This window comes from Silurus aristotelis (assembly GCF_946808225.1).
Source record: "Silurus aristotelis genome assembly, chromosome: 11".
In the NCBI taxonomy this organism is placed as follows: Eukaryota; Metazoa; Chordata; class Actinopteri; order Siluriformes; family Siluridae; genus Silurus; species Silurus aristotelis.
In genome coordinates this window covers 22,744,860-22,761,401 of record NC_139584.1, presented here as the reverse complement: position 1 = coordinate 22,761,401, position 16,542 = coordinate 22,744,860, and the positions used below count along the sequence as shown (strand labels likewise).

The 16,542-nt window shown below is 37.8% G+C and overlaps 1 protein-coding gene across 3 annotated transcripts in view; it reads right to left on the bottom strand.

Moving 5' to 3' along the window:
* Nucleotides 1-693: 693 nt before the first annotated feature.
* Nucleotides 694-16,542, bottom strand: part of prickle2a (prickle homolog 2a) — a 39,398-nt gene continuing 23,549 nt past the window's right edge. Inside the window, exons 2-8 of one of the 3 annotated variants that reach the window (XM_083554452.1) lie at nt 11,480-11,636; nt 6,595-6,708; nt 5,849-5,986; nt 5,434-5,637; nt 4,269-4,455; nt 2,874-3,827; nt 694-2,761 (exon numbers count right to left, since the gene is read on the bottom strand). In XM_083554452.1, coding sequence (XP_083410578.1) covers nt 1,878-2,761; nt 2,874-3,827; nt 4,269-4,455; nt 5,434-5,637; nt 5,849-5,986; nt 6,595-6,708; nt 11,480-11,614 — 2,616 coding nt within the window. In that variant the 5' untranslated portion in view covers nt 11,615-11,636 and the 3' untranslated portion in view covers nt 694-1,877. The remainder of the gene's footprint in view (nt 2,762-2,873; nt 3,828-4,268; nt 4,456-5,433; nt 5,638-5,848; nt 5,987-6,594; nt 6,709-11,479; nt 11,637-16,542) is intronic. The other 2 variants (XM_083554453.1, XM_083554454.1) reach the window with 2 other exon arrangements.

Here is a 16,542-nt window from a genome sequence, read left to right as displayed (position 1 = left end):
TTTACTAATTGGTGATGGTTGTGACAATGTTCCACTGTACATTCAGTACAGTCATTCCTGATTGAAACCTTTCAAGAATTGGAAAGTCTCACAGTTTCTTTGGCAGCTCTTTATGGCCCATGGCCTTTAATAGAATGCAACCCCATTCAAGTAAATACTACAGCAACTGCTGACCTTTATCTGGTTTTAATCAGAACCACTAAAATTTATGGCAGATGAATGCAATTTACCTACAGCCCTAACTTTGAATGTGACTGTTAAAGTCTGAAGACAGTTAGAGCCCCTATTATGAAAAGGATTGCAGACTTATGCAATCAGGGTGTTTTAATTTTTAAAAGTTCCCAATTATTAAACCGCTTTCTTTGGAAATGTATTTTATTCAAAGATCACAATTAAGATATAACAAATCTGACATTTATGTTGTTATTTCTGTCTTTATATTTTAAAAACCTGCAAAAATAGTGTGTAGACTTTATTATATCCACTCTATAATATGTAATTAGTATTTGTGTAATATATATTATACAAATGTATTATATTACAAAAAAACCTTTACTGTCTTTTCATTTATATTGAGGACTTTTATAAAATTCAGTCACATTAACACCACACTGATCATGAAACAACCAAAAAGCTATGCCCAATTTCATAATCCAGCAAATTCATATGGAAAGAAATAAAGACCTAAGGTTATTGATAATTGAAATATTATTTAATTCAGATACAAGACATGAACTGGGGATACATGCAGTTAACGCTCTACAATATGATACAAATAATGCTTCTGAGGATACAAAATATAGAAATATTTAAGACTATATTTACAGAACATTTACAATACTACAGCCATGACTTATATTACTTTTGAAAATCACTGTACATACAAGTAATTTATAGATAACATTATTAAAATGTGGACTTTGGAGAAAAAAAAGTATATTGCATTTAAAACAGGACTATACCAAACATTGCTATTTTTAAAAGCAAAGGTAAGTTTTTGTAATATGTCATTAATAGAACAGGGTGCAAGCAATTAGAACAATGGAAACAATAACTAGTATATGGTTGTAGATGAACTGGCTCTCAAATAGACAATAAAAGATAGAGAGACTGATTTGAAAAGCAAAAAAAAAAAAAAAAGAAGAGAGAAATTTTACTTTGAAGCTAGGGCTGATAAGATTTGCATTTGAAACCAAGTCCCCCTCAGTCTTTGTTATCAGACATCATATTCAGTATTGACAGATCAAGCCACATGACTGAGCTAGCAATCTTTCACTCCTTACACATACAGGAACACAAGTTTAAGACATTTCTGAATAAACAAGTTCAGAATACAGTTGTAATGAAAGCCAGTTATCATTGTAACTCACCAATACCAATTCTTGACTCTAAACAGTTCTTTCAGTGCACACTAAGCCACAATCCTATTTTGTTTTTGATCGAACCACCCGTACATAGCACATCCTTATTGCACGTTTCTACAAGTGAACTTAAGTGTTCTTGAATATACAATGTTTAATGTAATATTCAAATTGTTCACACATGAAGTCATCTTGTGTAACAGTAAACAGAGAATATAATGTCCAGAAGACATGATCAAGTTTTGTTGGCTATAATTTGATCATGCTTAAGTAAGATTACAATCTAGTAAGTAAGTTATTTGAATAAAGTTACATACGCAGACATACCGACAGACACACAACCTGCATTATGAGATGATGCATTTCTTTGTGCCTTCTTCTGTCACAGTAAACAGCGGACAAAAGGTCCAGAGGACATCATCGAGTTTTTCTTGTTTGACTGATCATGCTTCAATAAGGTTACAACCTAGACACAAAGAGACACACACCACACCCACAAAAGGTATAAACTGTTCCTTAAGAGATGATGCAATTCTTACTCTTTCTGCGTCTACGTGTGTGTAGCTGGGAGTGACCACCCATCATAGTGGGACTATAACGCTGCCTCAACTCCTCGTTGTCAAGATAACGCACTTGCACTGGTCGAGGAATCGGTTCTCCCATAAAGTAGCCTTCATCGTCGGATCCTTCTGATGAAGAGGAGCAAGTGGAGCAAAAATGATCATCACCTTCTGCCAGCTCTCCGTACCTGCCCAGGTATTGGCCTAGCCTTGGACCTCCAGGGTCCTGCAAGGTCAGATCCGATGTGGTTCGAGGACATGGCCTGAAAAACTGCTGCCTACATGCGTAATTTCCTCCAAAAGGGTCACGTGACATCCTTGAGGGCAACCTCTGAAAATCATCATGAAATCTCTGAACTGGGTCACTAGGGTAACCCTGGTTTTCAGCAGTCAGATGGAGGGCATTATCTGAACGTGAACGGCGGGATCGATGGTGGCCTTTGTGTCTTTTATTACTTTTGCGATGGTGTTGTTGCCTTGGCCGTTGTTGTCGTGGGGAATCTTGTGTGTTAGCTCGCCGTGGTCGTGGTGTCACTGAATGAACATTTCCCATGCTCCCAGCCAGACTCATGCGACCTTTGGCTTGCTCATCAAAGCTAAGGCCTCTAGAAGAGTTCCAGTAGAGTTGTGGTGGATACCTCAGTCTGACTGGCATTCCCAGGTCAGCAAGAGGTCTAGGGACTGATGTCAAAGATTCAGTGCTGCGGAACTGCATGGATGAGTTTAATGTACCCATTCCACTTTTCTCGGACACATTCACACCAGAGTCCTTGCTTAAGTCAGGCATTGAAAAGCGGGAAAGGTGCTCCTGGCGCCTTGTAGTCCCATCCAAAGAGTTTCCTGAAGAAGGACAAAATTAAATGCAGTTATTCTTCAGTATTTTTTAACACTCATAGATATTATCAAAATGAATGGCAATGTATGTTATTAAGAAAAGGGTGATTTAGTGTACCTGTGGCATAAGAAAGGGCCAGTGAATCTGCAGACCCTCGTGGTGTCTGCTCAAGGGGTGTCAGTTCACCAAAACTGGGGCCAATGTGATGTCTACTCCTTACAAGTGGAGGCCTCATCTCTCTGGGAAAGCCTTGCACACTGACACTGCGTTTGTCTAGGAACCCAGCACCATGACTAGATACCTCATTGAAACTCATCTGTGTCTTCAGTTTGGGTGGATGGAATTCAGATTCCTGCCCGTGGTGCATCCAATTTTCATTAAAAGATTGGCCTCTCAGGGCTGCCATAACAGGGGGCTTCTTGGGATTACTTCCTTGTTGCTCTTTGTGCCAGGAGTCTGGCGGGCTCACCACTTTCGGTGGTTGGCTAGGAGAGGGAGGATATGGGCTCCGGATGCTACATTGGCTCCGTAGCTGATGGGGATTTGGGGAAGGGGAAGGCTCTCTTTGATTTGACTCATAGGAGTATGGCTCATCCCTGCTCATCCAGACAGACTGCTTGCGGTTCAGGCTTGGTGAACGACTTGGGGTCCGACTTGGAGTTCTTGTTGGTGTGCGATTTGGAGTGCGACTGGGAGCTGGAGTGGACACACTAAGCAAGTCCATTTGCACAGCCAGAGAGTCTGCATCCACTGAATGCCGCTCACCTGTTGCAGATGCTGAGCCAGATGATGGCTGCCTGCTGTTTTCTGCCTTGTTATTTTTTGCTCCCTGCTTGCCAATTCGTGCACTGCGGCGTGACTGGCGTGAACGAGCACTCTGAAAAGCAGAATCCGAGGAGTCTGACAGATCAGGCTCATCTCCCTGGCTGCAGAGGCGAGAGCAGTAGATGAGCCCTTGCTTTGGCAGAAAGGGCCGGCCCAGCAGAGACTGATGGCAGCGAGCACAGCAGAAACATTCTTCAGTGGCATGCCAGTGTTGACCCTCATATGCCATTTGTCCTTGGTCTATGCCTAGGGGGGACAGATGAATATGAATTCCAGAGCCAAAGCATATATGGCATGAAAATGTATATGGTCTTTTATATGTAAAGGGGCATATAAAAGAAAAGTGTGTGTGAAGGACAAAAAAAAAAACATGCTTGCAGTAACTTTTTTCATTGTTTTGACAATGGTATGGTTATGCGTTCCAGACAGCTGATGGTTAAAATGTCAAATAATACAACAATAAAATGTTTAAGACTGAGCAGAACATAAAGAGACTAGAACATGTTAAAAACAGCCCACTGTATAACTAAATATCTCATTTATAATAATATTACTCATTTAATGTTTAAAAATAAGTATAATCAGTACTGTACATCTTTTGGTCTTTTGGTAATGTATAGTTTTATTAAAAGAAAGGTGTGACATTTTTTTACTTAGTTTAAAAAGAAAGAGTGCTGTGCAGTATACCTATATGTTTTCCACATGCATCACAGTACTCAGCATAGAGTGACTCAAAACAGTTGCAGCAGTGAGGCCGTCCCTCACGCATAATATAGCGCTGGCCACCTAGTGGAGCTTCACATTCATAACAGCAGAAATGCCTCATGTGCCAATGCCTTCCTTCTGCCTCCGTACACTCATCTGCAAAGATGATCTATGGTAGAAAAAAATTTGGAAAATAGAAAGAGAAGCCTGTAAGATCAATAACAATCAAAATCTCGGCAAATCAGATTGAATGTTAAGTAGCTATAAAGACTTAAAGTTGCCAGAAGAGCAATTAATTTAGAACATATGTTGGAAAAGTCGTTTTAAGGATTTATATAATGTATGTACTGTATGCTGAAAGGACTGTATTTAGAATTGAGTCACACACGCAATGTGAGGAGTTAATGCTGAGAATGCACACTTTGGTATTTAGACCCCATATATAACTTCAGACCTATACCTATATTTTACACTTACACGTTTTTTTTTTTTTTTTTTTTTTTTTATTCAGAAAAATGGTTCTAGGGGTATGCAAACTGTACTGATGGACACATTAATTTGTTTTGTATTGCATTTTTAACTATGGACATTGCCTCGAAGCAGCTTTGCAGATATAAAGAGTTTATAAAAGTATAAAAGAGTGTTTAAGTTTAGTGCTTTAAGTTTGTTCCTTATAATTGTGAGTTCATCCTAAATGAGCTAGTAAGTGGTGACTGTGGAAAGAAAAAATTTATCTGAAAAATAAATCTAACAGATACATGAATGTAGCTAGCTTACTAAATTGTTGCAGTGGATAACATAACTGTTCACTAATGGACAACATTAATATATAATGTTACAGTGATTTATTTAGTTGTTTAACAAAAACTTTAGCATTTAGTTTTACTTTAATTTCCTACCTTAATATTAATTGTCCAAAGCGTTTTTTTTGTGTCATGAGTTAGAGGATATTCAAAGATGTAGGGCCTGGTGGATTATACAGATTTACAGATTTTGTTAATGATTATAGTTTTGAGTTTAAAGGAGATCAAGGTGGTTGAGTAGTGGAGTTTGGAGTTTAATTAAGCTTGGGGTCAGTTGAGAGGATTAGAACTGTTCTAAAACTGCTCGATTAACACGGCTTGAAAGCTGAAGTTGTTGGACTGACCTCATCACAAGCTGAACAGCGTGGTTTGAGTCGCTCAGCATGGTGGCGGCCACAATAGATCTTTCCATCCTGATGGAAATAGATTAGATCCACCAGCAACTCGGCACACATGCAGCACACAAAGCAGTGAGGATGCCAGCATAATCCGTGACCCACTCGTGAGGCAAATACAGCAATATCACCTCCGTTTATTTGACCTCCACACTGAGATAAAAAAAAGTACAATGCATGCAACAATACAAAGACTCAATTCAAATATGCTTAACAAGGAACACAGATCTTTATTATTATTATTATTATTATTATTATTATTATTATTATTATTATTATTATTATTATCAGTCAGATCAGATCAACTAGGTTTAATGCAAGTCAAAGTATTAAGTTAAAAGTAAGTGATACTAAACTGCCATACTTGTTCACAAACAGCGCCAGTTATGGTGAGGGGGAGAGGGCGGACGGTGCCTCGGCCCAGGTTGTCTCTCTTTCTCTGGTTGCTAAAGATCATCAGCTCTCTCTTCTCTTCTTCATCCAGAGAGTTACAATATCGCACCTGAAGACATCATTAGCACATTTCTTTATCATCTTTGTCAACATCATAACCATTATCATCATAATTTTCATGATCAAAACCCTATTATGTTGTCCACATAGCTGTTGTGGATCAGTCTTTTCAATTTCTACCACACAACAAGAGTGGATGTTTCCCTCAAGAACAGGCAACATATTAGCAGACTTTACAAAGCCCTCTTTCCTTCAATTTGAACCTGCAAATAGACAAACTCACACCCCTGTTACTCAATTACAAATAGAGAACCCCAAATCCTTGAGGGACTCCTATACAGTATATAACAAAATATGTGTTTTATATTAGAACTAGTTATTGCTCTATACACTACCAAATCATAGCATAAATATGTTGGTTTTTCTCAACACATAAAAAATGAACACATTAGGGAATTTCTAATCTATTTACATGGTCGCATTCCACTGAAACTGAGTTTTTAAGCAAAAACTAAACCTGAACAAAACATACAGTCTAGAAAACTATTAAAGGCATGCTAAAATGTATTTTACCATCTCTCATCTCGGTGCTAATAGTCGGTTGAAAAGCAGATTCCTGGAATGTAATGCAAATGCATCAGTACTTTGAGCACTGACCTCGTTGTCATGAGGGGGAAGCTGGTGTAGGAGCTGTTTAATGCGATGCTTCTCGCCAATGCTGTTCACGTAAGGGACCTTATCTTCAGGCAGGAAACTGTAATACTGGTGAACCTGCACACACACACACATGAATTCATTGAGTGAGCGATGCATTGAAGCACCCATAAAAGTTAATATACATTTTCAAGGATTTATTAAATTCAGTAAATGTCTACCAGATAAATATGCCACTGCACAAGATATACCATAAACACTAAGAGCATTACAATGATTTCAGCTGCAATAAAATCCATCTACTTCAATTCTGTGCATTGGTGCGGAATACTTTTAATGCATACAATGTTTCTTTTTGTTTACAGCTTTTGTATATCGACCCAAATTATACAGCTCATAATTTTCATATAGCTTTCTAAGAGGGTTGAAATGTTAACATAAAAATTAATATACAGCCTGGCAGCATCTTTCTGCCTTAGGTTCTAATAGTATATTATTTCCTTACATGCCTACAGCATCATGTTTCTGTCCCAGCAAAATAAATTAGACAATACATGTTCAGGTTAATACTTTAAAAGCACATACCCATGACACACATTGCATTCCACATAGTAAGACAGTTCATAAAATGCAAAAAGAGCACCAGGAAACAAGGAAAGCAGGAACCCATTTAATTTACTTGTTCCCTCCATTTTCCCTTTTTGCAGTCACTCTTGTTCCAGTGTCATTATGGCAGAGACGTGCAATCAAGTTGTCACTGGAATCAAGTGTCTGCACTTACAGAATGAAGTGCATTTTTTTTTAGAGTTAATTAGGCCTTACATTTAGTAGAATAAACACATTTCTAAGCCTGAAAACTGAAATAGAATGATCATAAAAAGAGTCTAAAAATATTCGCTGAGTCTAAAGAAAATCGGGGTCCTTTAATGTCACATGAGTGAGTGCAAATAAAAAAGGGTCTTATAGAAAAACGGGTAAATGAAAGCCAGAGAAATTCTGTTGGCATGCATTGAGAGTAAAAATGGTAGTGTACACACGAGTTAGAGAGTGTAGGCATGCACCTCGCTGTTTGCTCTATGAAAAGACCAGAGTGATTTCTTTGGTTATTAGAGGCAGAAGAGGGAAAAAAAAAAATAAACAAAAAATCACTGCAGGAACTGATTGCAGATTAAAGCTGCAGCCCATGAAAAAAGGATGAAGCAAGATTCAAATGCTACATGCTCTCACACACACACACACACACACACACACACACACACACACACACACACACACACACACACACACACACACAGATTCCTCAGTCAGAACCATATTGCCTCTCTTGTTAACTAAAAAGGCGATTATTTCTGATTTAAAATGATTATAACTTATGTGTAACATATTCATGGTCGAGTACATTCAGTAAGATGATTAGATCTGTTGGACGGTGCAACTGCACACACACAAAAAAAGAAGAAACGAGTACAAAAGCATTTAGCACTCATCATTTCTCTCATTTCAGATTCATGCCATTGAATGGACACTAGTTAATGAAAAACCTGTAAGACCTGTAATGGTGTGGCTGCCTTTAATAAGTGGCAGAATGGTAATTTGTTGATAGGTCTCATTAGGCCCCCTATTTGTGTGTGTGTGTGTGTGTGTGTGTGTGTGTGTGTGTGTGTGTGTGTGTGTGTGTGTGTGTGTGTGTGTGTGTGTGCGCCTGTGTATTTGCAAACTCAATCAGGACATGGTCTTGAGCTTTGTTTCAAGGTAAGCTCACAACTCTGCTCTTTGCTTGTGGGTTGTCGAAAGAGAGCGGTATCTAGGCAACCAGAACTGATTTATTTAGTGGTTGAGTGAGGTAATTGGTTTGGACAGACAAGTGTTAGCTTATGACTATGTGACTCTGTGGATCAGTCTTCTGTCTGTATTATATTCAAAGATATAAGATATATGAGAGAAGGAGGGAAAATATGTATGTAGGTAAGTGTGTGTGTGTGTGTGTGTGTGTGTGTGTGTGTGTGTGTGTGTGTGTGTGTGTGTGTGTGTGTGTGCATACTTGACTTTTCCAGCCATTCTGTATGTATAGGGTCTTCCCCAAACTGTTACCACAAAGTTGGATGCACACCATTTTATAGGATGTCAATTTTATATGATTTTATATAATGTATAAAATTTACAATGTAAATTTTGCTTTCACTAGCAACTAGAACTAGCAGACCCAAACCTGTCCCAGCATAACAATGCCACTGTGCACAAAGCCAGCTCCATGAATATATGTCTATATTGTATATCTATCTATTACTGTAATCAGTTTATTCTGTTCAAGGTTGCGATGGCTCTAAAATCTTTCCAATGAACTCTGGGCACAAAATGGAATACACTCTGCATCATGGAACATCATTCACACCCAGTTTATCATAGCCAAGCCACATAATGTCACACCAAAACATGTGGGCAGAAACCTCAAGAGAACTTGAAGGGCAACCAGTTCAGAGACATGAAGAACGCTCCACTCCACACAAACAGTAACATGAGCTCAAGAATGAGCCCAGGACACTGAAGCTGTGAGGTGACAATGCTATAACACAAAATGACACAAAATGGCAAAATCTAAGTCAGTTTTATACAATGTGTCATTAAAAAGAAATGCCAGTCACGATTAAAGGTGAACATTTCATTCTAGAGAACTATGGTTTGTGTTCAGGGTGGCAGTTTATGTGTTTGTTCAATCTTGTCTAAATAATATACAACACTGATATTACTGTATAGTCTGGAAATCCATAATGATGATGCTGAACCCACTGAATGATCATTAAAAACAAAATATGCTAATAAAATTAACTTCACAACATTTTAATTATTTGTAAGACAAATGTATGCATTTTCACAAGACCGTAAAATTATAAAATGCACATATCGAGCATTTAAAAAAAAATCTAAATGGCAACATACATGCAAAACTTTACAAAAGTTGTATAATCTACCTTTGATTTAATTAAAAAATTAACTTTTGTTTGCCTGAAGTAATATTTTATCATTGTTCTGTGTCTGACGAACACATACATGCTGAAGGCTATGACTCAGTGATTCAGTATCATTGAGTCACTCATTCTTTGTTTTTTGCTTTGTTTTGTTTTTCATTTTTTTCCCCTTTTTGTAACATTATTTTTGAAAAATCCTCCTACCTGGTGATTTATTCTCTTACGAAACATTTTAATGCGACCTGTAACAAGCATCTTATTTTTTATTAATTATTTAACGTGATTGATTATTACATTTAAAAAAAACGGTGTCCTTGTAAAAACAAAACAAAACTTAACCTTCCCTTTTTAAAAACATGAAACATGTCAAAATCTCCTCTCTGTATTACCTACAAAAAATCTATGCGAGGATAACAGTTGCGGTTTAAATGCTGGTTTGTGTTGGATTTGCACTCCCAGCATTACATGATGTGTTTGACATGTGAAAGGTACGCATATCCTTTTGAGAGAGATTATATATGAGGTATGGACTCATACAGGGTCATTATTTAATAGGAGTCATTTTTATTCACCATGTGTCTGACCATGAAATGTTCCCCAGCTTATTGGCCCTGGTCAGTGATTCTCTGAACGCAAGGTCTCTTCTACTCACACCCATACACCGACCCACATTTGTTTGCCTCATACTATGTCACACACAATCACAACTTCTTATCAGCAGTGTCATTTATTTTCAAAACACAGGTCACAGTCAGGAAGAAAATCACTCCATCTGAGCTGGAGTTTCCAGAAATGAGAAAACTCATGTTCTTCACCCATGACCTGTGCCTCTGGCTATATACAATACAATTGAAATACAATGCAATACCTCTATTATTTATACCTCTTATTACACTACAATGTATATGTAGACACAAGAGCAGATTATTTTTTGGTAGAAAAATATCTGGTATTAATGCTTCAGAGATGGTTTGTCCTAACATTTATGTAGCTCACAAATTAAGCTCCAGCAATATATATTTACACAAGTATAATTTACATTACAGTTGGTTATGGGGAGAATGGAGCTCTCTGAATCACACACACACACACACACACACACACACACACACACACACACACACACACACACACACACACACAGATTATTCTTCAATTAGAATATTTGTTCATGAAATACTAAATGCTTTGCTACACCTAAACTTTTTCCCTTTTTTGTTAGAATTATGGACAGAGACTACCATTGCACCTATACACACCATGTCATGTGTTTGTGCACCTTTCATAGTAATTAGCACATGTATATACACACACGCGCACACACACACACACACACACACACACACACACACACACACACACACACACACACACACATATAAACAGTATATATGTGTGTGTGTGTGTGCGCACACGCATGCGTGTTCATGTGTATACATGTGCTAAATTCTATGAACATATACTGTATATATATATATATATATATATATATATATATATATATATATATATATATATATATATATATATATATATATATATATATATACACACACTCACATCTCACAGCACTTTTTGGTTTTGTTTGTTGTAGCACACCTGTGTTTCATAATGTGTATGTGTTATTTATCTCTGTTTCGTGGTATATGGTTTCATTTTCGTTTGTCAGTACGCTACTATAATATTTACACACTTCCATCACTTCAAGAACATTTTCAATATTATAATTTGGATAGACCACTTTCATTATAGGGACCAGCCAAATGTCCCCTGAAATGTCCTATACCTATGGTTAGATTGGGCTGTGTCGTTTGTGTGTATTCCCATAATATGATCAATATTGACTATTTCCTTTACATCTAAAGGTGTGTCTTTAGAAAAATCACTTAACCGTACATGTGCCTTATGCAGGGGAAATTTACCTGTTCAGGTTTAAGGCCCGGGGGCACCCAAGCGTATTCCTCCAGAGCGCAGCCGGAGTCGTCGTCGGAGGTGGAGTTCCTCTGGAAGTCAAACATGAGCTTAGACACCGTCCTCTCCATGTCCAAAGCCATCATCACCGCCTCATACCAATCCCTACTGCGCACACAGAGAGAATAAGCCTTAACAATGACCATATATCCTAGTAAATGTCTCCCAATACATGTACAGATGTGACCAATGGAACTGGATTAGTGCCTGAGAAATATTCACTAGATACATGTTCAGCGAAGTTAAGGAATGTGTAATAGTGCGTCACTGATATTTCATTTTGGAAAACATCCTTATGTTCAGACTACGCTACAAGCTTGAGAATATAATGCACTTGATCAGTCGATTTTGTTTTTTAAAAAATATTTGATGGCCAGTGATGGGCTCATCCTGTGAAAGATGTTTTATGTAGATTTGTAGCATGTGCACATCAAACTAACATGACGACAGGTGCGTTAGACTCCGAAATTCAGATTAGACATGCCTTTTTGACTGAGCTGTGTACTGATTAAAATTACATACAGATTACTGAATCAAATATACACCAGAGACAATGAAAGCTCCAATTCACTCTTTAATATAAAGGACTATAAACAGTGCTGGGTTAAAATGAACCTGACAGTTAATCAAACACACTCTGGTCTAAGCAATTTCATAACATAGGCTGAAATGTATGAATATGCATTTGCATTTAAATTACTTTAGCCACAAATAATCAAGCACATGACAGAGAAAGAGGGAGAGGAACAGAGAGAGTTTGTGAGAGAGAGGGAGAGAGAGAGCAAGAGAGAGACAGAAAGAGAGCGCAAGAGAGAGAGGGAGAGAGAGAGAGAGAGAGAGAGAGAGAGAGAGAGAGAGAGAGAGAGAGAGAGAGAGAGAAAGAGAGTATAATAGCCCCTGATTACCTGAGGAATATGTTTATGTACTTCCATGATTCTTTAAAAACAGGAGAATTAAGCAAGTAGGCTGGGGAGAAAGTTTGGTACCAATTAAAAGCTAATCATAAGAGGCCTAAGGTTTTCTGTGATGACTTACAGGGATCGCATTATTACGGTCATGGCTGTTTCTAGGTACAAGCAGTATAAGCAGGTGCTTAGGGCTAAAAAATTGTTGTGAAATTCCACATTTTGTCAAATTTCCTATAAATTATGTCAATATATAAAATGTATACTATTGTCAAGTCAATAATTGAAAGTGTGAATTATATAACAGTATTGAGTTGCACCATCACTACTGCAGAAATGGAAATATGGCTTACTACAGGCCAGACACAGCTTATTACAGCTGTGATAATCAAATCCAAATATTTCTTTACCAACTATCATCACCAGTACCATAATGAATACCATTATCATCCTCATCATCATGATCCAGCTAGCAATATCACCAAAATTTATACTGTATATATAGTTACCATTAACCCTATATTGACTTGGAACTTTGGCACATTATTTTGACTTTTATTGAAATTGACAAATTTTGATTCTGTCAGATGACATGCAAATGATCCAACCTGCTTCAGTAACGTTGTATACCTGGATACTGTACTGTCAGTGGTGGGCGGTCAGAGCCAGCAAAGCCTTTTCTGCTGGCCTTAACACTATCAGAAGCACTGACCTACATTTACAACTTAAATTAAAATATTTGTTCCATGATTAATTTATTCCCAACAGATTATTCTCTTCATTTCGTAGCGTTTCTCTTGGCTGCACTACTTCCAGTACCGGTATGTGGATGTTAGATTATTTGTCCAATCAGATTTCAGCCTCTTTGTGCTATCATGTCAATTTAATCTACCCAGGGCCTGCAAAGTCTGTTCTGCTGGCTCTTTGACCATAGAGAATTTTTGCATCAGGTCTGTTTCTTTAACCAATCAGATTTCATATTCGTCTCACAGGGCAAGCCAGCTGGCCCAGAATAGCGTCAGCATTTTTCCGTCCTCTGTTTGGTTGATCAGAGGGAAACTGTTGCAGTCAAGTTTGACGTGTTTACATCTGAGATAGACCTTTTCATGAATACGGAGGAACAGAAATTGATTTGGTTTTGGATATACTTTAGAATCCATTTTGAAGAAAAGCTAGACATCGTGAGGAGAGGTCGGCCAACCCAGAAGCTAGCTAGCTTGTCTCAGCCCAGGAAAGGGTTTGTTCACCATTTCCAGACGAGTGAATACAAGAGGTACCACTGACTTACAGCCTCTAAGGAGCGGTACACATTATGATTCTGCATCTCTGGTGAGAACGTTGTATTTTATTTACATTTTTATGTTTTTCTCATGTTATTAGACAAATATTGATTCTGAACTGCTCCAGATGATGTAGGTGCACAGTTGTGGTGGAAGTGTAGAGGTTTGGAGTCTTAACTGGGTCTCTTGCTTTAGTAAAATAGTATTCACCCTCCATATGTAAAAATGCTTCTCTCTCTGTAATGCCACGTGTTGTTATATTGCGTTTTTGTATAGTATCGATGGTTTCTAAAATTGCGATGTGATAGTAGTGGTATTAAGAGGTGAATTGATCGGGTAAGTCCCTACTGAAGGCCCAGGTACCAAATGAACAGCCCGACACTGTGTACAGTAGGCTTGTACTGTTTACTTCTGCAAGCTACATTTCTCATAAAGGTTGTTAGTGTTTCTAAAACTCTTATTCACCATATTCTCATAATAAATATCCTTTCAACAAACTCAGTAGTGTAAAGCATAAAGGTGTGGAAGAGTAGTCATTTATAATTTCACTGTTCAATGACATCTAGAAGAGGTTGATGTTCCTTTTGAGTCTGGTTTCTCTAAAGGTTTATTTCTTTTGTCTTATGTCAGGAAATCTTTCCTTGCCACCTTTTCTTCTGGCTCATGTCAAATTAACACAGTTATTGGTGCACGAAGCACCAGAATTTAGATTAGACAAGCAGTCCAACCTGATCTGCAGACATACACATCATGTAAAGATTTCAGATAAAATTTCACACCAGGGACAATATAAGCCAAAATGTACCCTTTTATATAGAAAAGTGTAAATAGTCCTTGGTTAAAATAAACCTGACAGTTATTCAAACATGCTCTGATCTTAGCAATCTAATAATATAGGCTGAAGAGTGAAAAGACGCATTTGCATTTAAATGACTTTAGCCAAAAAAAAAAAAAGTTCAAGCACACAAGCACTCATTTGGGATTTAAATCGACATCTGAATTTCTGTAAAGCTGCTTTGTGACGATATCTATTGTAAATAATGCAATCCAAATAAAACGAAAATAAAAATTAACATCCAGCCTAGTTTTAAAAACAGTCTTCAGCTGTTACTCAAACAAAAGTGCTTTGTTTTTTTACATATCTGATAAAAAAACTTTCAGATTTAACTACCACTAAAGTAGCTGAAATTCACATCCTAGTTATCTCATCAAAGACAGGTAAAGAGAATTCTCTTTCCTGCTTAAATCTGGAATGCCTCCCTTTTACTCATCGTATTACCATTAGCACACTAAATTGACAAAACTTCCATCCTGAATGCACATTTTGACTTTTTTTTTTATTTGTATTAATCAGGGTTTTAAGTGCACTACTAGTTTTAATAAAAGTATTAAAGCAACAAACATTTTGTATTCTTTAGATAGAAAGAAAGGTACTTTATAATTATCACATGTACTTTACAGCACAGTGAAATTCTTTCTTTACATATCCCAGCAATTTTAGGAAGCTAGGGTCAGAGTACAGGGTCAGCCTTGACACTGGGGTTAAGGGCCTTACTTAAGGGCCCCAAGGGTGAAAGCTGCCACCCTTGGGGTTCTTGGGCTAGTAAGGCTCAGACTATACAATCCATATACTAAGGTTATGGTATTATTTTGAAACACTTATATGAGAGACATCGATTTTTAACTATAAATGCCCCTGGCAACAATGCAACGGTTTGTCAAAATCTTCCTGTCGTCTTACATGATCTAAAATGGAATTGAATTGTTAGAGGATATTTCCCCGGCTGTTTTGCCCTATGGATATCTGATGGTTGTTTTGATCGTTGGGCTGATTATTTTATGTTTTGGGCTGTTTATTGCATTTAGGACAAACCAGCTGTTAATAGTAGTAGTGTATTTTGGTATTTCATAGATGTCATGTGGTGTTTGTCTGTGCTGACGGAATTGGGTCTGGCAGCTTACAGAGGGGTCTCTTATGTGAAGCCACTGCCATGCTGTGCGCTTGAGATTGGCCACTTTTTTTTGGCTGTGTGACCTCAACAGGGATTACACACACACACACACACACACACACACACACACACACACACACACACACACACACATGCGCCATATCTCTCTCTTTGCAAGTGCTAAAGACTTGATTATGCGTGCCAAAGAGGTAGAGAATAATTTTAACAAATTAGGAGTCTGAGACAATTTGGTGGTCAATTCTTATTGACATATCAGGTAGACATGGTCTGATCTAGTTAAGAGCTGTTCCTCTGCTTGGTGAGCTCCTTTGACATAAATTAGCTTAGTTAGAGGAGCTACCTAACAGCAATTAGGTATGGATTGTAGGGAGAGCAATTAACTAATAAACCAAATCACTGCTTAATATTTTTGATTCCTGTGTCTCCTTTTTACACTGCACCTTTGGTGACCAGTGGCAAAAGCTATTTCTGACTCTGATGGCCCTGCATTTGTAGGTCCAAAGTTAACGAATCATTTGCTCACAAACTTTTCTTGCTTATCTGCCTACAACATTTGAATACACACTGAGTCATAGCTGAGTCAAGATTGTGTTCCTAAACCAAAGAATGGCGGTTGAGTCGCTTTATTCAAGACGAATGCACTTGGAAAATAATGTGTGGATGTACACACCACTGCCATCTCTTATTCTCCTGCCAAGTGACAAAGTCTTGCTACGAAGCAAGCACGGGTTAGATACACAGTGTAGCAGAGTGCAAACAACTGTCAGGTCAGCTGAGAATAGCCACTAAGGTATAGAACAGCAGAAGTGAGAAAATTCTCAGGAAAGAAGAAATGGTGTGTGTGTGGGGGGGGGGG